Source organism: Diadema setosum, chromosome 5, assembly GCF_964275005.1.
Source record: "Diadema setosum chromosome 5, eeDiaSeto1, whole genome shotgun sequence".
Classification (NCBI taxonomy): domain Eukaryota; kingdom Metazoa; phylum Echinodermata; class Echinoidea; order Diadematoida; family Diadematidae; genus Diadema; species Diadema setosum.
In genome coordinates this window covers 24,460,477-24,484,579 of record NC_092689.1, presented here as the reverse complement: position 1 = coordinate 24,484,579, position 24,103 = coordinate 24,460,477, and the positions used below count along the sequence as shown (strand labels likewise).

The 24,103-nt window shown below is 40.1% G+C and overlaps 1 protein-coding gene across 1 annotated transcript in view; it reads right to left on the bottom strand.

Moving 5' to 3' along the window:
• LOC140228798 (small subunit processome component 20 homolog) overlaps positions 1 to 23,171 on the bottom strand; it is a 121,814-nt gene extending 98,643 nt beyond the window's left edge. The window contains exons 1-2 of the mRNA XM_072309071.1: positions 23,064 to 23,171; positions 7,187 to 7,267 (exon numbers count right to left, since the gene is read on the bottom strand). Coding sequence (XP_072165172.1) covers positions 7,187 to 7,267; positions 23,064 to 23,117 — 135 coding nt within the window. The 5' untranslated portion in view covers positions 23,118 to 23,171. The remainder of the gene's footprint in view (positions 1 to 7,186; positions 7,268 to 23,063) is intronic.
• Between the last annotated feature and the right edge of the window lie 932 nt (positions 23,172 to 24,103).

Here is a 24,103-nt window from a genome sequence, read left to right as displayed (position 1 = left end):
CATTGATAATGTCCTTTTAAAAAGTATTATTGATTATATCGTTGATCCCCTTGTACATGTATTTATTAAAATTTGTCTATAAGTAATGGTGTTGTCCCTGAGGCTATGAAAGTCTCGAAAGTAATTCCTGTCCATAAAAAGGGGGAAAGGGAAGATGTCTCCAATTATAGACCAATATCCCTGCTTAAGGCCCGGTCCCACTGGCCTACGGACACAAAGCGTATGCAGAAAGGACACAGCGGACGAGCAAAATTTCGGGGATGGCTTCATCCGCTTTCATCCGCTCCAGAAATTGACAAAATTGGCGAAAATTGGCGGTAACAGAACGGAAATAGAACGGACGTGGGTAGTATGTAGCGGGGATGTTAAACGGATGTTCATCGGAAGCCTAGCGGATGAAAGCGGATGGAAGGGGATGACAGCTCCGAAAGGGTTACCGGAGATAATTGCGAAACGGACGCATAGCAGAAAAAGCGGATGCAGTGTGGATGCAGAGCGGATGCAGAGCGGATGCAGGGGGGATGCTTTCGAAATGCTTTATATACGAGATGCATACGCTTACATCCTTTCTATTAACGTGATATTAACGATGTAAAGACGTTCCACGTACCATATCTTTCCTCCCTCTTTCCGTTTTTAGCTGCAGCGGATGTGAGTTGCGAGGATGCCCATAGGATGCAGAGAGGATGCAGCGGACGTTTAAGGGATGCCGCACGGACATACAACGTTTGTTGCTCGTATGTCGCGGATTTACATCGTACACAGCGGAAAGTTCATCCGTTCTAAAAGTTTTAAGCAGCTTAAAACTTTTTGCGCGGATGAAATCACAGTGGACGGATGCTCGATGGATAGAGCGGATGAAACACGTATGCGATGGGTACACAGCGGATTCGTAGCGTTTTCCAACGGATGGCAAGATTTTTTGTACGCTTTACATCCTCTTTGCATCCGTAAGTGCAGTGGGACCGGGCCTTAACCTCCGTTTCGAAAATGTTAGAAAGGGTTGCTTACACCAGGCTTTTGAAGTTCCTAGACACTCATAAAATTATTTCTGATCATCAATTCGGATTTCGGCAAACGCATTGCACATCTCATGCAATCCTTACCTTCCTTGACAGGGTTTCAAAAGCGATAGATACATTTCATCATACTATTGGAGTCTTCCTGGACCTCTCCAAGGCCTTTGATACCACAACATACTGCTTCACAAATTATCACATTATGGTATCAGGGGAAAGGCCTTGGAGTGGTTCAAGAGTTATCTCTCTAATCGAAAACAATTTGTATTAATAATTTATTTCACGAAAATAATATTTTGAAAATTTATGACCTTTATCGTTTGCAATTAGGACAATTCATGTATAAACTCACCAACCATTCTCTCCCCCTTGTGTTTGATTCTATGTTTTTAAAGAATGAAACTGTTCATGCATATCCAACCCGTCAATCCCATGAATATCATTTGCCTTTGACTAGGACGGTTTTTGCAAAATCTTTATTCTCCTTTTCTGGACCAAAATTCTGGAATTCTCTTGATAATAATATAAAAGAAGCTTTAAGTTTTAATACATTTTCTTTAAAGTTAAAGAATTATTTAAAAACTTCTTATGCAGCATAATGATTCATTCTTTTTTTACTTTTGATTTTCAATACTGTTGTTGCTCGGTAATCTCACTACTCTTTGTTTATCAGTGAGCCCGAGCTCCTGTTCCTCCAGTGCCCTGGTTTATGACCCATCGTTTCCCTCTCCTCTCCCCCCCCCCCTTGTCCACCTCAGACTTAACCCTAACTTACCTGGGGGGGGGGGGCCATAATGGCCCCCCCCTCGACAAATTCCGCGACCATTCCGCCGCGCAAAATTTTTTGACCGCGCCGCTCACTGACTTTTTACTTTCAAGTCTCGCGCAACTTTTGAGACCAAATTTGTCGCGACCGGGCATACCGTTCCGAAGCCACGCCCCTTCAAAAAATGTTCGTCCACCCCAAAATTGCTCAAAAACGTGATTTTGTGTACAAAGTCAATACAAATTGTGTTTTTTCAATTAATTCATATAAAGATTCATATTTTTAATTTTAATGGCTGAAATAAATGTATTTTAGTATAGCTATGCTTCTAAAGATGTGTATGACAAATTCTGCTGAAAAAAACAACAAAAACAAAAGTTCGAAAAAACAAAGAAATACATTAAAAAATGATAAAACAATAGAAAACATAGGAAATTAATTTTGATACTGATTTTCTTTTTACGTACAAATGTTCGGAATGTCACTAGGAAAATTTAAAACAAAAATCAGCATTCCATAAGCTTTTATAAGCCAATTATAGACGAAAATGAGTTTTTTTGCATATATTTGCATAATTAATTAATTTAAAATAAAAACTGCAAATTTTTTGAAAATTGAACTTAACAGTCTTGTAGATTACATCCGGCTTTATGTTCATGCAAAATTTTGCGGCGATCGCGCGATCAACGGCCGAGATCTGAAGGGGGGGCCATAATGGCCCCCCCCAGGAATTCAAGCTTGCTAAATAGCCCAGGTAAGTTAGGGTTAATACCTTCCTCACTATCTTTCTATCCTCTCATCAATCTTTCCTTACAAGAGAGCCGCCTTGTGTTTGTCAGTGTGCGTAGGTATGTGTGCATGTATGTGTGTATTACTCTGTCTTTTTTTTTTTTTTTTACTACCACTTAGGGAAATTGTTATTTTTGCTGCTATATGTTTTTTTTTTTTTTCCATATGAGGGGACTGCATTCTACAAGCTCTGCTTTTTAGCAGTCCCCTCCATTTCCAGCAATATTGCTTATGCATTTACCACAGCGATATAACAGTTATTTTTTTTTTGTATCTCTGTTGATAATTTACCTGTATCTTTTTACAATGGTATTTCTGTTCATCGCATTGTGGTACTGATTTTCTGACATCTGTGTATATGAATGTTTCATTGTACTTCCAATTATTTTGTTTGTTGGAAATGAAATAAATCAACTTGAACTTGAACTAGTTTGCATGGATGAAGGACAATTTGTCAATCAATTGCAATTTAAAAAAAAAAATGCAATAATCTTTGGAATGAAGAGACATCTGCATTATCATCACATACTTATGTTATGTCACCTGGGGCTCTGCAGTGTCTGGTGAACTGTACCCAATATGATTAGAAGTGTGTAAAATGCTACTTTACAAGATTTTCTAGATAAACTAGTGTCTCTGATTGGTTCATTAAGGAAACCAGTCTAAAATTCAAACACAAATGCTGCCTTTTATTTATAAATTGGTCTTGCATTCTGTCAATGACATTGATATGCCAAACATACCGAAAAGCAATTCTTTTTTCTTCCCTGTGGGGCTTAAACTGGGCTGAAAATCAAGGTCTGATACAAAAAGAAAGAAAGAACTAGAAATGTCTCTACGGCGACTGGTGTATGCCTCTGCCATAATGCATGGTTCTCCTAATAGGTCTATAGTACAATGTCTTGACAATGTGTGATGACAGTTTCACACAATTGGCAAAATATTAAAATGACAGGTTTGCCACAAATGTACTGAATGTTCACTTTCCTAGAACTAGGTTCAATTGGATGAATGATTAAAATGTCAGAGTGCAGGTATTTGGGGGAACTGATGATTTTCACTTGACTTTTGACCCTTTTACAAGTTTATGCATTGAGTAATTTTCAAGGTATTGAGAAAAAGTATAATTTCAGTATCAAATGGTAAAATACCATGGCCTTTGACATTTGACCCCACAGTTCCAAAGGGAATCACTGTTAGGTAGAACATGCATAAATATGTAAGTTTCATGATAATACCTTGAGTTACTTTTGAGAGATGGAGGAAGAAGTGCAATTTAGCGCTTTCACTTGACCTTTGACCTTTTGGCAAGAAACTTCCCACAGAATATATATTGGGTTATACATGCATACATCAAGTTTAAAAAAAAAATCCTTCAGGCATTGCATATTTAAAATATAAGGAAAGTAGTGATATTTTGAGGAGTTGACCTTGACCTTTGACCCCTGACCTTTGACCCATGACCCCCAACTTCCCTAGATAATCACTGCCCATCGGTACATGCATATATACTAAGTTCCATGAAGATACCTTGAACCATTTGCGAGATATGGAGAAAAACATGAAATTTCAACCTTTTTTTCACAAATAACCTGTGACCTTTGACCTTTGACCCCGTGACCCTAAAAATCGAAACAAAGTACTATCCCCCCAGGATATACCCTCATACCAAGTTTGATGCAAAACCACCTCACGGTTCTTGAGATATCGACAAAAACAAAACGGGACGGACGTACGGACGGACGACCCGAAAACACACCCGTAATGCCTCCGGCCACTTCGTTGGTGGAGGCATAAAAAAAGAGACCCAGGGATCTCGCGCTCACCTGAGCATTACAAGTTCACCTTCCATGCATTCTTGCAGATTCTTACCTGAGAACATTGGAAACTTGGGGCGGGGGGCAGCGTTGAGAGCTGGGGGCATGGTGTCCATTTGCATATTTCATCACACTGGTGAAAATAGCGAGTTTTCGCAAGTACGACGTGGCCAGTAGTTGAGTGTGCTGTGTGCAAAATCTGCTTCTGGGCATGATCAGCATGCACCGCCGAAAAGTTATGCGCTTAATTACAGATGGAAATCAGGTGCTTTGACAAAAGAGAGCATCAATAATCGGGACTAGCGCTCTCACATCTAGAAATACTTGCAGGTGCTTTGACAAAAGAGAGCATCAATAATCGGGACTAGCGCTCTCACATCTAGAAATACTTGCCCCTACTGCATTTCGCTTTCTCTCTTTCAATGTGATGGCAACAATGAATTTGTGTACCTTGAATTGGAGCAGCAAATCAAAATGCAGTGTAAAACTGACAATTTTAACAGCAAATAGTTTAAAAGCACCCTGGTGCACGCTTTAGCGGAATACTTTATTTGAAAGATCAAAATATCCCAGATTAAAGGTAGGGGTACCTTTTACAGACCTCCCAAAATGCAGCAAAACATTAAATATGAATCTCAGGGGACTTGTTTAGGCCACTGCTGAGAAATTTGGAAGTCAACAGTTATCTACAATTTGAATAATGCACAAAACTCAACTACTCAGTAGTTCTGTGTGTCAGCCACACTTAAGCCTTTTTGTTGCAGTCTTCTGTATTTTTTTAATCTATAAACACAAATCTAAAAGTATAAGAGCTGATGTAATAACATATAGAGTGTGTGGCCAGAATGTACATAGAAATGTTTGTAAGTTTTGATGAACTTTCTTCACAAAATATACATGATGGACACACATGCAGTGCATGGGTCTGCAAAGGTAGCCTAGTAATGTACTGGAATTTACGGTGAGCCCCGAAAAAAATTCAATTCAAAATCTAACGGTCAATAAAAATGTACTAAATGTTACCTTCCACTTTCAATACTTTATGGGAGTTTCTAAAATGCTACTCTCTTCAACATACCACTGTATTTATACAACTCTTCATTTAAGGCATGCAAGTGGGATTCCCTACCTTCAAAGAAGAGAAAACTAACATGCGGAAATGTGCGCATTATAGAAAAATATTAGGCTTTTAAGAGGGCCTAATTTTCATTTCATTTCAATTTGCGCATTACGAAGAAACTAGAAATACATCTTTATAATTTTGAATTCTTTCCAAAACTACTCTTAATCAATTCGAGTATTTCATTAAAAATTTTACGGGGGAATAAAGCTTGTAATTCAACGAAAGGTGAAATGCGTTCGTCTCCGAACTTCGCCTTGCAACTACAGCGGTGCAGAGCATGACTTCAAAGCCTATAGCGGAATGCTAGACATCCCATTGTAACGCTTTGAAACCAAACATGTGTTTGCATGAATCACGAATGAGTTGTCTCTCCTTTTCTTACACCTCCGTGCTCATAGTAACTTTGCTTTATCACTTCTGGTTCTAGAGAAGAAAAATTGTAAATATTCCTTAATATTGGGGGGGGGGGGGAGATTGGGCCCCATAGGGGCCCCCAAGGGGAACATGGTGCCCTGTTGAACAAATTTTCCCCTGGAATGGCACGCTACCTGCCAAGTTTGGTGAATATAACCATCAAGGGGTTTTCAAGAAGAATTTTCAAGAACATGTAATATTTAAGTCCCAATTTGCTATTGTCTTAACTCAATCACTTCTTCTTCTAGAGAAAATCTTCAAAGATTCCTCACTGGGGGTGGGTTGCCCCCCCCCCCCCCCCCCAGCCCCCCACGTGCGGCATGGTGCCCATTTGATGGAATTGAGATTCATCCCCTTATTAGGGATGCTACCTGCCAAATTTGGTGAAAATTTATCATAGGGTTTTCAAGAAAAAGATAAAAATGTACAATTTAGGCCCCATTAGGACCCCTCCCCTGAGTCCCAAGGGGGGCACCCCTGATTCGGCCATGAACAAACTTGAAACTACAGTCATCAATGTACTAACTCATAGTATTAACTTAGCTCCATCACTTCTGGTTCTAGAAAAGAAGATTTTTTTAAGATTCCTGTTTTTTTTTTTTTTTTTGGGGGGGGGGAGGGGTTGGGCCCCCTGGGGGCCCCCCCAGATCATATCCCCCTAGGGATGCCACCTGCCAAGTTCGGTGAAAATCGGTCATTGGGTTTTCAAAAAGAAGATGAAAATGTAAAAAGTTTACGCATGACGGACGACAGAGAACAGACGATGGATGCCGGAAAAAGAGTGATCACAATAGCTCACAATAGTCCAGAACTGTAAATGCCAAAGTACACTGCATCAGGTAGGCTCTCTTTAATCAAGCAAATACAACATGCTGGGATCCAGGGTCCTTAGGTCTGGGCTTTATGTGATTTTTGCATACTCTGAAATACCCTGTACGTAGTTTCTTAGGAGCGTGTACCGGTAATAATGTGAATATCCTAGTACAATATTCTGAAAAAACATTACTGTAAAACACAATATTTTCGCGGCATGAAAATTTCGCGAATTGGAGCCAACGGCCTTTCTCGCAACATGAAATTTTCGCGACTTGCCACTGGCATCCAATGCAGATTGTGTAGGCAAGAACTTTCGTGTGCATTTTAATTTCGCGAATGTTGCCGCTCGCAAAATTCGTGAAATTAAAATGCACGCGAACATTCCTCGTTTTACAGTATGTAGCTTGGAGTCTAATTTGATGATGTTTCATCAGTGTCTTACCTTAGGTGAGCTTTCTGTCCGTTTGCTTTGATGAATGACACCGATGTTGATATGGGCTATCTGGTCTGAAAAGCTTTGAAACTGAAACAAAATGAAGGAAATAGACAAGATGAAATACCTTTCAATAAACTGTAACATTTAAAATCACACCTTGACAGCTTGAACAGTATGATTAGCATGATATTGAAAACATGCTACAAAGCAATACATAGCAAACTAGTATCCAAAGGGGAATTCTGGTTGCATTAAAACCTAGTCTGACATTTAGTCTGAAAGAGAGTAAAACCTTATAAGAACAAAGAATGAAAATTTGATCAGAACCAGATATAATTAGGGAAGTAATCAAATTTTGAAGTTTTGCTAAGTTTTGTAAAACAGTTCTTGAGCAGTTGATATGAACATGTAAATGAGCAAACTGATGTTATCATCTCGCAATATTCCATTCATCATGAACAAAAAAAAAAGAATTGATGAAAATTTTGTTTTTTGCTATAAAATTTTAAAACATGTTATATTCTTGGCTGGAACTTAGCTAGAAGGTATGGCTCTGCCATAATGCATTCTCCTAATAGGTCATTAGTACAATTTCTTGACAATGTGTGATGACAGTTTCACAAAACTACCAAAATATTAAAATGGAAGGTTTGTCACAAATGTGTTGAATGTTCAGTTTCCTTGAACTACATGTAGGTTTTAAAATTGAATGAATGGCTATATTGTCTAAGAGTGCAGACTTTGGGGATTTGAGGATTTTTACTTGACTTTTGACCCTTTTATAAGTTAAATGCAATGAGTAATTTTCAAAGTATGCAGAAAGAGTATAATTTCAGTATTAAACAGTAAGATTTTAGCATTTTAACCCGGCATTTAACCCTTGACCTTTGACCCTAAAATTCCTAAAGAGAATCACTGTCAGGTAGAACATGCATAAATATGCACTAAGTTTCATTGAGATACTTCGAATTACTTTCGAGATATGGAGGAAGAAGTGAAATTTAGCACTTTTACTTGACCTTTGACCTACATGGGTATACTGGCGAGAAACTTCCCGGAGAATCTCTACTGGGTAATATATGTATGATATTATAGTTTCAAGAAAAATCAGTTCAGACGCTAATTTTGACCATTCCGGAAAAACGTTGAATAGATAACTGTGACCCGCTACAACAAAATGATCCTAAAGTCGGGCGAGGTCGATTATTTGAAAATTGCATGATATAATCCCCTAATCTTACTGCTTTAAATTGATGCTATTTCGGGAGGCTATAAGTCCCGAGACGATAACACATTTTATAAAAATAATCGGCTGCGGAGATATCGACGTTTAAAAGAGAGCATGTCGAGACGTCTGGAAAATCACTGTTTCGAGAAAAGCGCCCTAAAAGTCTTCCTTTCGATGCAATCGCGATCAAGGGACACGCAAGTCAGTTTTCACCTCTGGACAATAGAAGGTAAGCCCTAGCAACCCCCGAAGAGTTCATTCAAGCACATCAGCGTCGGCGGTCTCCTCACCAACCAATCAGTGACCAGGATGTGAGAAGCGGCTGATCATAGCGCACCCCGCCCGCACGCACCAGTCGACTGGGCAGTGTGCGAGCTTCACGCTTCGGTTAGCAGCAAGCAGCAAACTGACCAATGAGATCACTCTGGTCGTTGTTAGGGGCGGAACATATCTGTGGCGCTCAATCCAAATTTTCGAACCAGTTTCTGCTTCGTTGAAACGCCAAAAAACATGGCTCAGAAAAACGTTATTTTTTTATCTTTCCTTTTAATCATGTTGCTTCAAAATTTCGACAGATGATAGAAGACATGTTAAACTCCAATAATATATCAAAATCAGAAAATCGTAAGTTTTGACCAATTTTAATGCTCTGACTTCAAACTCGATTTTCACGGCTTCGACCGTGCGCGACTTAAGGACCTTTTTGTTGTAGCGGGTCACAAATGTTCAGTTTCTCAATGCGCATGTTGTTATGGTCATGAGTAACAGGTACAAGGCATGGCCGGCGGAACCGTGGGGGCTGTGGGGGCTCGGGCCCCACACTTTTTGTGCACCATACAAAGGAATACATATGGTGTCATCACTTTGGGCCCCCACACTTTTTTTAACCTGGAAGTACGTAAGTGGCACTAAATAGATAGAGATCTTGAAGTGTGAGCGCGGTAAGGTTATGTTTTTCCACTGAAGACCTTTTTTTTTTTTTTTTTTGCTTGTCAGCTGAAGAAACCCGTAAATGGAAGGGGAGAGGTGAGCTGAGGACCTTTTCTTTTCTTTTTTTTTTTTTTTTTTTTGCTTGTTAGCTCATGAAACCCCAAAGTGGGCCCCCACACGTTTGAAAATGCTCCATCTGCCCTGCAAGGTCACCTTTTGTACTCGCTCCCATTAAGCCCCGCCCAGTTATACCTTTCTACGGTTGCCAAACATTCAGACGCACAATGGACACGATGGAATGCTGATTCGTTATCAACTTCCTAGTTTGAAACAATGCTCTAACCGTCGTTTCACTATACGTCGTTTCGTTATATGATGCACCACGTGCTACCCCGGGGTATTGTAGTAACCCGGGGTACCACGTTGTGTAGCGCCATCTCACGTTCACTCGAGTACAACCGCAGAGTTACTGCGTTACGTATGCGCACTGTACTGACCCGTGGTACAGTGCGATACTCAGTATAGCGCTTCATGCACTGACTACACGCACTATTATAATAGCCCGCTAGCTGTGCCAAAGTTACGATCTCGTAGACGTAGTTTCGATCCCGTAATTTTGTAAGCTTTGTGCACTTTGTGCCGAACAAAATATCCTTTCGCAATTAGGATCAAGCTGCAAAAATGCCAGCAGGTGATGGGGGCTATGCCGCACTGAAAGGAAAGGGCCGGAAAAGAAGGAAAATTTCCAGAGAGGAGAGGCTGGAAAACGCGAGGCTTCGCGCCACTCGGAAGTTGGGGAAGGAAGGGGCCGCCGATGTTCTGGAGGTGTTTCAGAAGGCCAGTGACGCCGGGGATAAGGCGGAGGCAGATGGCATTATTATGACCCTGCTGGCTCAGTCCCTCTCCCAGATCGAAGTTGTGTCGCTACTCCATGTTGGCGGATATAGGGTCGCCCGACTCGCCAACTACGATCCTGAGGAGGAGGAGCGAAGGAAGCAAAGCAGAGTCGCCTGGCATGCGGCCACAGAAGAAGATAAGCAGGCCATTAGTGACCAAATCAACACATGGGATGTTTAACCCGGATACCCGTGCCAGCATCGCAGGCCACTGGAGTACATGGGTTGTCTGGGCAAGGAGTGGCAGCAGTACTATGAGGAGTACAAGGAGGAGAGGTTGGCAAGTGGAAAAAGAGTCCTTAGCCTGGTGCGTTGGAGAGAGTATGTTCGCTCATTTCGGCCTCGGCTGAGGCTGAAAAGGGCAACAACCGACAATTGTAACAGCTGCTACAAAATCGAGACTGAGCTCAAAGACCCCACCATTTCCCAGGAGCGGAAGGCCGAGCTCAAGCTTCAGAGGGAGATGCATCTTGATCAGGCGATCATTCAGCGTAAAGTGATGAACAAAGCGATCGCTGATTACCAGATGAACATGAACTATGAACATGCCAAGTTATGTTATATTATTTTGAAAAAAAAAAATGCATTTTATGTACTGTTTGTACCTTCTGAAGCCTGGATAATTATTCTCCTCACTCTTGCCAAGACAGAAAATAAAAGACAATACCATTTGATACTTTGATGTTCATTTTTATTATTCAATTGGATTGTTTTTCTCCAATGATAATATGCATGAAATTATTATGACTGTTGAACATAGATAGCATAAAAGACAATAACATTTGATTATTTAATGTTCTTTTTTATTTTTCAATTGGATTGTTTTTTCTCCAATATACATGAAATTATTATGACTGTTGAACATAGATAGCATCAGTACACAAGATAGCTATTTCATGGGGAATCAATATAAATAATAATACAGGGTGTACAAGTATCATAACAGCATGAAACAATATCAATGATACACTGTAAAATAGTTACTCATAACGTTAACAAGGGATTAATTGAGAAAACTACAGGATGAAGAGGGTTTTTTTTTACAAGAACAATGGCCATAATTGAATGTTGAAGAATTAATCACACACAAAAAAATTAATTTCCCACTTTTTGGTAACCCAGGGTACAGCCCTAAAAAAAAAAAAAATAATTCAACAAAATGGCCGATTTTTTTCTGGTACCCCAGGGTACCATTTATGTCATCATATGTCGTTTCATTAGTCAGCGTTCAGAAGTATAAATTCATCATATAGCTACACCGTTCTAGTATAAATTTTTTGCATCTGAATACCCTGATACAGTCATTGTAGTAGGTTTTGACAATGGATCATAATTGCCTTTGAACTTAACGCAGGGAATTTCTACAAAGATTGTCTACAAACTATGGCAAGTTATGAGATGACATCATTAACTATTTGCATATTTGTCACCTTAAACAGTTGAAGAAGCATTCTGTGAGAATTACTAGCAAAACTTAACAATTCCAGATGTACTGTAACTTCCTTAATCTTTACCAAATTTTGATTAAAATTTCACTCATTCACTGTAGCGCTTATAGATTTTTTTCTCTTTTTTAACTGGTATTGAATTCCCCTCTTAGGAAAGCCTTTACATAGGCCCAATCTCTTCCTGTATAAAGTGAATGTTGGAAGGAATGAGTCACAATATGTTCATATACATTAAAAAAAGCTATTGGGTCATACCTGCACAATTGTATTAGATTGCTCAGAGATAGGTGTCTTTAGGGTAAGAACAGATCAAATGCTATGCTCTATCAGGGGCGGATACAGAAATTCCGTAAAGGGGCTACGCCTTTACAAAATTAAAAGGGGCGCATGCCTCCCCCCCCCCATTTTTTCTCTTTATTTCTTTTGTTTTAACAAAAAAATAAAGAGGGGACGCACATCCAGTGCGCCCCCTCTGGATCCACCACTGTTTATGTTACTTTGGAATAAGCCATCAAGTCTCAGAGTCCATATGTCTGTGGTTTAGAGTACATCTCTTCATTAACACTCATTGTCAGTGTTTCATACAATGTAAGATATTTATAGGCCCATTCTCAGTAAAAGTGTTCAAATACGGAATTTTGGTGTCGCCGACATTCCATGACAGTTTGCGGTTCCCTGAAACCTATTAGATACTATCTAAATGTTTATAATATATCACGAGGACTTTATTTGTTAAAAATAAACACGATCAAATGCAGTTGCCTGCCTTTTTGTATAAAATTTTGCTGTTTAAACTTCGTTAAGACCCCCAAAATGCAGTGTCGCCGGCTATTTTAGAATTATGTTTTATTGCTCCTCTCAGTCCCCAAACACACTTTCCAAATATCATTTGCATGGACGATGAGCATATTCATTCATTCATTCATTCATTCATTCATTCATTCAATCATTTATTGTCTGATCTAAAAAATACAGAAAATCTTCCTCCACTGGCAAGATAACAGAGCATAACACGACAAGAATAACAAACAGATCACATATTTAAAAAAAAATGACTGATAATCAATTAACAATTCGACACATCAAACGATATATCGTCACTAATTAAACTGAAATACTAATGAAATGAAGAGGTATGTTTGAGATTATAAAAATAGAACATAAAAATATACTATTAATGCATTGAATCTTTTAACATGCTGACGTCTGACTATGACAAATCAATCAAAAATGCAAAGTCATAAATACAAAATTGCACAGGCCCTAAAAATATGTTGGGAGTGAAACATGTGTGGTGTACATAATGTACATTATACAGAAAAACCCAGGGATCACAAGTCACATGTGTGCCCAAGAAGAGCAGGAATAAGAAGAAAAGAATAGAGGTGGAAAAGGATGGAGAGGGTTCCATAGAACAGCTGCCTCTATGGGCACACATTGTAATACAGTGTTGTTATGCAAATATGCATGCACACGCATGCGAAAACATTCCGTGATCATTCCAATAAAATAGCAGAGTGCAACAATGAATGCTGCATAATATAAATGTAAATCACAGTCCATGTGTGCCCAGGAAGCAAAATAGAAAAGATAGAGGGAAAGAAGCAGAAGATAGACGGGAGGGGGGAGGGATTTCCAGGAAAAGCTGCCTACGTGGGCACACATACAATGTGATATGCTTTACATATCAAGATTCCATTAGTCAATTCACAAAGGGCTGTAAATAACTTGCATATATTAATGAGACATATCGATAAAAGCACATAGAATTGCACACTTATACATGGTGAGCTGTCTTGAAAACCTGTCAATACAACAGTGTTATCCTATAATGATAATATTGCATTCATTACACTCAAAAAGTGCCCAGAAAAAGCAGGAACCATGAAGAAAAGAGCACAGGATCCAAGGGAAAGAAGAGAAATGGGGAAAGGGAAGGAGAAGGCCTCTCAAGAGAGATGTTTATCAAAACTCACAAAGAATGCAGTATGCCATGTACATGCAGTTGAAATGCATGAATGAATAACATTCCCATGACGCAAATCTCTCGTTTGAAGAGGCTACACCCCCGGGGGGGGGGGGGGGGGGGGGCACCGCGAGAGGAGGAGATTGTTTTGGTTTTGGCATGGGCTATGTACAAACTGTAGCTCCATGGTGCCTGTGTGTGTGTGTACGTGTGTTTGTGTGTGTGTGTGTGAGTGTAGACATTCAGCGTATGCAGACAGAGCATGCCTGCACTGCAGCCCACCTCCCCAACTCATCCACAGCTTGTACTTTATCCCCAACAGTGAGCAGCATCGGCAAACTGGCAATGCTCTCCTTCCTATTCCTGTATTTTCGTTATTTACGGGTCAATTTTTTTCGTTCGAAATGTAAAATGGATGACCATAGAATTTCTCAATAGAATATAAAATTGAAAACTTTAGAAAGGATAGAGAAAATTGAGTTCACTTTAAATGGTGTGCCACAGGCAGATATCCTTATCATGCTCTTACATACATGTAATACGACAGCTGCTGGAGTCATCAAACCCTGGCTTGGCCTCCAGGTTTGTCACGCCTGAGCAGAAAGTTTATTTGCAATGGACAAATACTTCGACTCCCAACTCCCAAACGAAAAATCTTTAACGAGGTATAGCACCCCACTTTCTTCGTGGAAGTTGGGGTCTCGCCTCAAACGAGGGATTGACGGCATGATGATTCACAAGACAGCCTTAACGGTGAAAAACAATAAGGCACAATCGCCATATACATGTATCACACTGCATGTGCGCCCACTAGTAGGAACCAAGAGAGGAAAGAAAGAGAGAGAGAGAGAGGAAAACAGAAAATAGAAGAAAAGGGTTGAGGGCTTCCAAAGAACTACATGTACACGTGCGGGCACACATGCAACATAATTATCATAAAAGGCATTTGAACAATATAAATATCATAACAAACTTTCCGGGTTCAAGTTCAAATCTATCAAAACGGGTGGGCTGTTGGAATTGACAAAATAGAATATTGAACGAGAACCAGTGCACCTCATCAGTGGTTCCACAAACAATCAACCGAACAGGTTAAAATCATTTGACCATGCAATTAACAATATCACCAGCATGGAAAGGGAATAACAGAATAACAAAGAAAGCTAAGGAACCAGAGTCACACAAGTACCCGAGAACAACAGAATTTGTAGAGTTGAGTAAGAGAAATCAGGAAAAAAGTACTGATAGAAAGAAGAATTAGCAGGAAGTACCAGGGTACGTGCAAAGACACATAATATCCTTTACCGTTTAACAGAACCATTGAAGATGTGAATGGCATTCGGAACAAAAGACTGTCTGAATCTAGAACGTACTGTTTTAGGAACAGTCAAACGAATGTCTGACCGGTTATACTTAAATAGGTGATTAAGGGGATGTGAGAAATCATGCATGATTCTTTGAAGTTTGGACCAAACTTGCTTCTCATACAGTTCAGTAACCATAGGTAAGTCTGTGTGAGTGATTCGTTGAGCAACCTTCCTTACTCTTTCCAGTTTTTTCAAATTTTCCTTGGATAAATTACCACAAAAGCAGACAAGGTTAAAGGTCACAATACTTTGTATCAAGCTGCGATAGAAAAGTACAAGAATGGTATTGTCTACCCGAAAGTCCTTTAACTTCCTTAAGAAGTACATCCTCTGGTTTGCTTTCCCTGCTATGACCTGTGTGTTAACATTCCAGTTCAGTTTATCATCAATCTTTGTCCCCAAGTATTTGTAATCATGTACCTGCTCTATAGGGTGCCCATGGATAATCAGAGGGTCATGAGGTTGAGGGGAACGGCGGAAGTCAAAAATAATTTCCTTTGTCTTCTGAATATTAAGCATCAAATGAGACCTGTCACAACAAAGCTTTGAACTTCATAGAAGTAATCATGTGACTCGTGTCTCGTGTCTTGGGGTTCCCAAGTGTTGAAATACATTTTGCAAGAAGACAAGAACAGCATCATTGACACTTCTGTTTGTTTGGTAGGCAAATTGAGCAGGGTTAAAATTGCCAGTAAAAACCGTGAGGGCTTTAACCAAAAGTTTCTCAAAACATTTCATTACACAGGATGTAAGGGCAACAGGCCGATAATGATTCAACTCCGAGGGTTTATTTAATTTGGGAATCGGAATGATGGTTGACGATTTCCACAGTTGTGGAATGAAACCAATTAGACCCTAATTTAGAAATACAGTGTGCATTAAATTTAAGGCCTAACATTAGAATTAGGCCCAGTACTAGGTCTATCCAATAAGATCTAGTCTAGCTAGACTCTAGACGAAAAGCAATGCAATCACATTCACAACATTCATTACCAATGGACATTCACAGCACAGTCAACGACAACACTTTTAAACTTCAAGCAACTATTTTTTTTTTCCTTAACCAAGACTCAAGCTACAACTTTTACAAGGTAGTACAACTTACACTGTAACCAACTAAGCGTTACACAATGACTAACAGAGCAGCATTGGCCATTGTGCATTCCCCATTCCTCTTTGTTTGGTTCCAAATGGAACGTTGAGGACTTGTGGAGTATTTTAAAGAAGAACAACTTTCTGGTTCATAATGATAATGATAATGAAAATAGTCTAACAGTAACACTAGTTATAGTGCTGCACTTAATACTGACGTTTCTAAGCAGCTAAGCGCATCACATTAATAATCGGGGGAGAAGAAGCTAATGACATTCATTTGATATCACATTGGAAAAAAAAAACAATGTCAATGAATTACAAGAGACCCGCGGGTCTAGCGCTCACCTGAGTATTGCAAGTGCACCTTTCACGCAGTCACTAATCTAAATTAGTCACAGCTCTACTAAAATTTGACCAGGCATTCTCAAGTAGAAGATGAAAATGTACAATAAGGGCCCAAATTTTTGAAGACTCCTTAATTTGGGGGTATGGGGCCCCCTGGGGCCATCTGGGTGGGGCATGGTGCCCATTTTGATAAATTGAGATCCTGACCCCCTAAGGATGCTACCTGCCAAGTTTGACGAAAATCCATCATGATGTTTTCAGGAAGATGAAAATGTATAATTCAGGCCCCATTTGGACCTTCCCAACCCCCCCCCCCCCCCCAAGGGGCACCCCTGGATCTGCTATGAACAAACTTGGAACTACAGTCATTAATATATTCACTCACAGTATTATCTTAGCTCTATAACTTCTGATTCTAGAGAAGATTTTTAAAGATTCCTTCATTTTGGGGGTTTGCCCCCCCCCCCCCCCCCCCCCCGGGGCCCCCTGGGTGGGGCATGGTGCCCATTTTTACAAATTGAGATCCTAACCCCCTAGGGATGCTACCTGCCAAGTTTGGTGAAAATGCACCCCTGATTCTGCCATGAACAAACTTGAAACTACAGTCATCAATGTACTAACTCACAGTATTAACTTAGCTCTATCACTTCTGGTTCTAGAGAAGAAGATTTTTACAGATTCCTTAATTTTGGGGGGTTTGGGCCCCCCTGGGGGCCCCCTGGGTGGGGCATGGTGCCCATTTTAACAAATTGAGTTCCTAACCCCCTAGGGATGCTACCTGCCAAGTTTGATGAAAATCGGTCTTGGGGTTTTCAAGAAGAAGATGAAAATGTTAAAAGTTTACGCACGACGGACGCCGGACGAAGGGCGATCGCAATAGCTCACTTGAGCCTTTGGCTCAGGTGAGCTAAAAATATACAAACTGTAGCATAATTACACTACCATCAATGGTGAAACAAATGCCCAACTAGAATTACATTTCTTATAAATTACAATCTGCGGTATGTAGTTGTCTCCAATCTGGGATGGGATCAACTGCACATACGTCGTCTCCACGCACAGAGCACCATGTTCTATAGAATACATCACCACCTAGTCAACATCCATCTTCCTCCCTTCATAACCCAAGCTCCATACATCAGCAGAAGAGATCATTGGATATATACTCAAGCTCACCATCCCCAAAGCATCAATTGATTCTTATAAATTCTCCTTTTGCGTTATAACCTAAGTTACTGTATTTCGATTGCACAATGTGAGAAATTTACCCCAAATATTGCTGCATAATGTGTCATGTCATGTCAAAGTTGTTCGAAGGTAATAAACCCGATAAAGCCGTCTGAAATTTGGTTTATCGTAACGTTTGATCTGTGCACGACCGCTCCACACAGGAGCCGGCATCATTGACTTCGGTCTGTATTACTATAAGGAGGGGATCCGTGAAGCCAGACGCAGTCTCCGCGGAACATTTCTTCGATCTTTGTTTCAGTCAAGACAATGCTGTGGGCTGCCTGTGCTGTGGGTTCCATGTTGACCGAATGATCGGTCTGTATCTGTCCGTCGGGGAATGTTCCGCGGAGACTGCGTCTGGCTTCATGGATCCCCTCCGTATACAGACGGAAGTCAATGATCCCAGCTCCTGTGTGGAGCAACGCGCACAGATCAAACGTTACGATAAACCAAATTTCAGACTGCTTTTTTACATTCAAACAAGTTTGACATGACATGACACATTATTGCAGCAATATTTGGGGTTAATTTCTCACATTGTGCAATCGAAATACTCACAGTAACTCGGTTATAATGCAGAAATTTTATCCATATCGCAACATCGCCGTTCGCTAGCAGTAAGTCGCCATTTTGAATCTGTAAACCAATCACATGCGAGGTACGTGTTTAGTGAAAAAAAAAACATGTAGAAACTACCTCGCATGTGATTGACTAATAGATTCATACTGTATGTTTCTGCAGTTTGAACGTGACAACGCGACGGGCTGGTTGATGTGTGTTTTATGTTGAAAATTCTACCGAAATGTTGGATTATTCATTAATCTGGTGAGTGTAGTCTATTCTTGAATAGTTGATATAACTATACAAGCTTAAATTTGCCGACCTAGGGCCGTGAATTAGACGCAATCGAGAAGGGTGAGGTACCTCACCCAATTTTCCATAGAGACAGTGGTTAAACAGCAATGGGTACTGGTACCTTCCGTCTGTCTACGGAGGACAGCGTCAATGGCAAACTAGACTCGGACTTTGTCAAGACTGACAAATTAGGTGATCCGATTTTTTTTTAAATTAATGATTGGAGTCCTGATCGCAATAGGCATGACCATATAGGTTTCATCTGTGTTTAGAGACATTGGCCGTGTGATATTTGGGTTCTAATTTAGAAAAGAGAGTCAGGTCTGCCATCTTTGGTACCAAATTCGGTATACACTATAACAAAGATACAGAATGAAGTATATTTGACCATTGACCCAACTTTGCACAGCCAAGATGGCATCACATTCTGAGCAAAAAGTGGTTATTTTGTGAAATGATTCTTGTAACATGGTCTTTGCGTGTGCAAAATATGGGAAAGATAGGACATGTATTCACCAAGATACAGGTTGAAACATTTATGACCTTTGACCCTAATTTATATACACAAGATGGTGTCTGGTCAAGTAGTTGTTATTTTAGGAAATAATGTATGTGACATGAACTAAACATGTGCAAAATATGGGGATGATAGGGGCTGTTTTTCTTGAGTTATTGCAAAGAAAGTTGCAGAAAGAAAGAAATATCTTAATACATCGAAGATAAGCTTTAATTTCAACCACGTTTTTTGACGTAATGCCGACACCATATGAAAAACAAAGGGAACACTAGCGATAGCGCGCAGTCTCAGCTACAACATATTAAAATCTGGGAGAAATTCACCAAAGGGTAAGTGAGCTAGTGCTCGATAAAGACAATGATGTCAATTTTCACATCTAGAAAAATTCCCTCCCATAGAGATAACACGTCATAACGAAGATAAAGAAAGAAGTACATTGTACATATGACTTTGACCCCGATCTGCAGACAAGATGGCATCTGAGCAAAAAGTGGTTATTTTGTGAAATGATCCTAGTGACATGGTCTTTACGTGTGCAAAATATGGGAAAGAGAGGACATGTATTCACCAAGATACAGGATAAAACATTTATGACCTTTGACCCTAATTTACATACCCAAGCTGGTGTCCGATCAAGTAGTTGTTATTTTATGAAATAATGTATGTGACATGAACTAAACATGTGCAAAATATTGGGCTGATAGGGCCTGTTGTTCTTGAATTATTGCAAAGAAAGTTGCAAAAAGAAAGGAATATGAAAATACATCAAAGATAACCTTTAATTTCAACCAAGTTTTTGGACGTGATCCCGACACCGTATGAAAAAACGAAGGACACACTTACGATAGCCCAAAGTCTCAGCTACAACATAATAAAATCTGGGAGAAATTCACCGAAGCATAGTGAGCTAGTGCTCGAAAAGAACAGTCATGTCAATTTTCATTTCCAGAAAAACTGCACTCCCATAGAGATAACACGTAAACTGGTCAAATTTGATAAGATTACTTTCAATCATTTTTTACGAGGTGATGCCGTCATCCAATCAAAATGTGGTTATTACATTAATGAAAGAGAATTTAATAAGCTACAACATACTGAAATCTGGGTGTAAATTGGCAAAGGATAAGTGAGATATGCTGGAGTGAACTTGAAATTTGATGACGTCATTTTGAAAATTTACTTTTTTTACTTTATTAAGACATTTGATATATTTTAATCATTTTGCCAGCATCGCCAACCCATGAAATAACATGTACAACTCATCAGCTTTCAGAATATGTAAAGAAAACGGGGGTCACCGTCCATCCTGACGAGTAAAATCGGATTTAAAATTGGCGTTTTTTGGGCATCGTTGCACTGTATATCGCCATTGACGAGCGCGCGGAATTTCAACTTTGACGAGCCCGTATGACGTCATATTGAGTCGGATTGACTTGAAACTTGGTAGAAATATTTCTTGATATTTCAGGCATTCGATAAGTGTGAAAAAACGGGAAATTTCTATTGCATATTATGCGCTGTGCGTGTGTATATGTGCGTGCGCGTACGCGTCCATCAAATTTTTTCAATTTTTCAAAAAAGGCTCCAAATGGTCTGAAACGTGTGCAAAAAAATTTTGAGCTCGATCTGAGCATACAAATATTTCAATGCGCGCGTATGTGCGCGTTTTAAGAAAAATATGAATTCTGAGAATATGAGTAGAATCCGCTTGACTTAAAATATATGTGACGTAAATTTCATTGGAGAATTCCATTCTATTAATGAGATATGCATGAAAATGTGTTTTCATATAATGACGTCATAGTGACGTCACGGTCGACTGATCACTATGATTTTACTTGCACTGTCGTCTTTGGGACGTGATACATGGTATAAGTTTGACATTGAAAGGCAATGCACTTTCTGAGCTAACCTCTGCACAAATTTTGGCCAGAAATAAAGAAGAATAAAAAAAAGAACAAAGAATCAGTACAGATACAGAAGGTGATCCGAGAGGATACTCGGATCACCTAAATATAAAAGAGTCCTCCGGACAGGCGGATCTTTCTCTGTCTAACGTTAGGTTCCATGTAACTATACACAGCCCAGTCGCTGTACATGGTACGTCGCGACAGGGCTGTACGAGTGCGACCACCAAACACTAGGCGAGCGACGTAATCGTATCACGATAGCTTTGACTTTTGATACTTACGATCATTTTTGTCACCTCAAACTCATCGAGTATACTCTTCAATATTTACTCTACATCTGATGCTATCAGTATTCAAATGTACGTAATGAAACTTACCGAAATTGATCATCATATCCAGCATGTCCACACCGTACACAATCTTTCACGCCAGGCCAAGTTTAGATATCGGGTGGTCACGTGATGTGAATGCCTTTCAAAAGGTCGCGCTGTCGACCGTGCTGCTACAATATTGTACACTCAAGCAGCGTACGCACGGTTACTAGTATAGAGCTTTAAACTGTACTGGGCTTGGCGGCGGCTGGCGTCTGGTCGGGCGAGGAACATTGAGCTCCATACCACGGTTATTGTGTAGCAGACGCCAAGGTTTGTTCGACACTTTCAACGCACACGCGCTCGCTCTGGAGCACATCCGGTCACGCATGCGCATAAGTCAAGGCGCCATTTTGAATCCTGCAACGACGAAGCCCGACGGTCAGGAATTGCGCCAGAAAGTGTCATTTATTTGTTCCACGGACTTATCGCAAGTGGTCTCCATGGACCCAGTGTGGCAAACTATTCTTCTGTAGTACAAACATGCATTTAACGTGAGTAAAGTATTCTGTTTAAAGGAGAAAAGTATACATGTTCCTAAGTTTTGTAGTTGTGTTGAGGTTCCTCACTTCGAGGCTGCATGCCGTGCTCGTCAGACGCTGTTTTCGCATAGCGTAACAGTGTCTGGTCGGGCTAGGTTCCATGTAACTACACGCAGCGCTGTCGCGAATCGCGACAGTGCTGCACCTCTTTTCCTTCGCGGACGTTGTTATCGTTCACTGTTTCCTTCATGAATATCTTTATTAATCGTGGAAAACTGAAATATAAGGAACTATCGTAATCTATGACCATCATTCAATAACCGGTATGCGATTTTTTGTTTAATTACGTCTAAAACTTACCGAAATCTATGGCTGAAATCAGGTCTGTAAACGTCCATACTGCTTCACTCCTCATCTGCGTGTTATATGAATGGCATTCACTCTCGTATACTACAACGTAGGTAGTCGGAGATAGTCGCATGACCCCGACTAAAAAAGATCAAATCATTGCCGGTGCAGCACGCGCGGATCTACTACAAGTTTTACGTAACACATGAAACGCACGGGCGCACGGGCTTAGGTAAAAAGCAACCACTTTTGAATGCGCATGCGTGGTAGTTTGTTGATTTTTTGAAGCTCTCGAAGGAAAAGATGCCATCGCACGATCTATACTCCGAAAAATTCAACAATAAGGTCTGGATACCAACAAAACGCCGAATTCAACTCAACAATCAGGAAAATATGCTGTAGGTAAGTGTTGCAATTATATTACTCTTAAAATCATACAAAATAAAAGGTATTTTATGTGATTTTGCCGTCAATAGTGACGGTCGTTTACAACGTTGAAACACTAACACATGTCAGACCCTGTGCGCAGCACAGTGTCTGGTCAGGCTAGGTTCCATGTTGCTGTAGCCGTGTAAATTTAACGTTAGGCCTAAATCTTACAGAATTTTTAGTGTGCACATCACATCACTATTTTTATTGTAAATATGTTACGACTGCACTATCACCTACTGTCACATCACACATCCAATCCCAGTTAAGTTCGGAAAGAGCTGCTTCAGAGCAGGGATTATCTCACCAAGGTTCAAGGTGGTCATGACAAGCCGACCCCATTTGACATCGGCTTTACATTGTCATAATAAGACAAGATGATCACATTCCGTGAACGTTAGTAAAATACGATTCCTAGTACGGTCAAGTTAAAATTTTTTGTATGATGTAATACTTGGTGAAATACCTTAAATCTGTTCGTGTCCTTATGATGGGATGATTTTGAGCTTGTCTTGACCATGATGATTATTTCTTGTTGCCGCTACATTGCTCGAAAAGAGATGCAAGCACGTAAGACATCACCCACTCACTCGACTCCGCAGGATCGAAAACACTAGATCTACATCCATGCACACATGATGCATACACCGCACAACAACACGTGTGAAGCATGCCAACCTATGTCCCAAGTCGTGTGCTTGTTGAAAGCGTAACAACTACTATACAATCACGTACTGTACTTGATACTGGAACTTAGGTTGGTTCTTTGAACTCTCATGGTGTGCTACCCATCCCCATACCACTCGAGAGCACGCAGCTCACATTCCTCTCCACTCGAGTACTAGTGATGTACCGAGTAGAAGTACCTATTACCAGTAGTACCTGTTAAATTACAGTTATATGTCTTGACGAGAAGTTTGTTTGTTTGTTTGTTTTTTAATGATGCGCACTGATTACACGTGTACAAATGTGTTTTGCCCCAATACGACGACTCCCCGCCCTCATCAGCAGCTCTCGCGATCTTTGGCACATGACCCGGCTTTCCCGTTATTTTAGAGACTCCAAGTCTCCTGCTGAAAGACGATTAAAAAATAAAAAAACTCTCTTTGCCAACTTGCCAAGTTTGAGATATTTTCTACCTCTCAAACAGAATGTGATCCTAAAATGTACTTTCTATTTTGGCGTTTATGGGTCCGTTTATCAACTCTTTTTTTTAATCCGCAGAAACAGGTTTTCCAAACGGCTTTCAGGGAATTTTTTTTAGAGATGATAAACGCAAAGCTGTTTTGATTATAAATGGGGATCAGAAAGCCATTTTGAAAATCGCAAATAGAGTGCTTTCCGAAACAGGTCTCAGCCAAAAACATGCTTCTAGAAGTGAGATAGACGCAAAGCTGTTTTGAAACGACTCAGTATTGCGCGGGCTGTACCGTTTGTATAATGCTGCCCGCAAATGTCAAAAATATCGCTTACGCTACGATGCAATATCAAAATTATAACAAATGT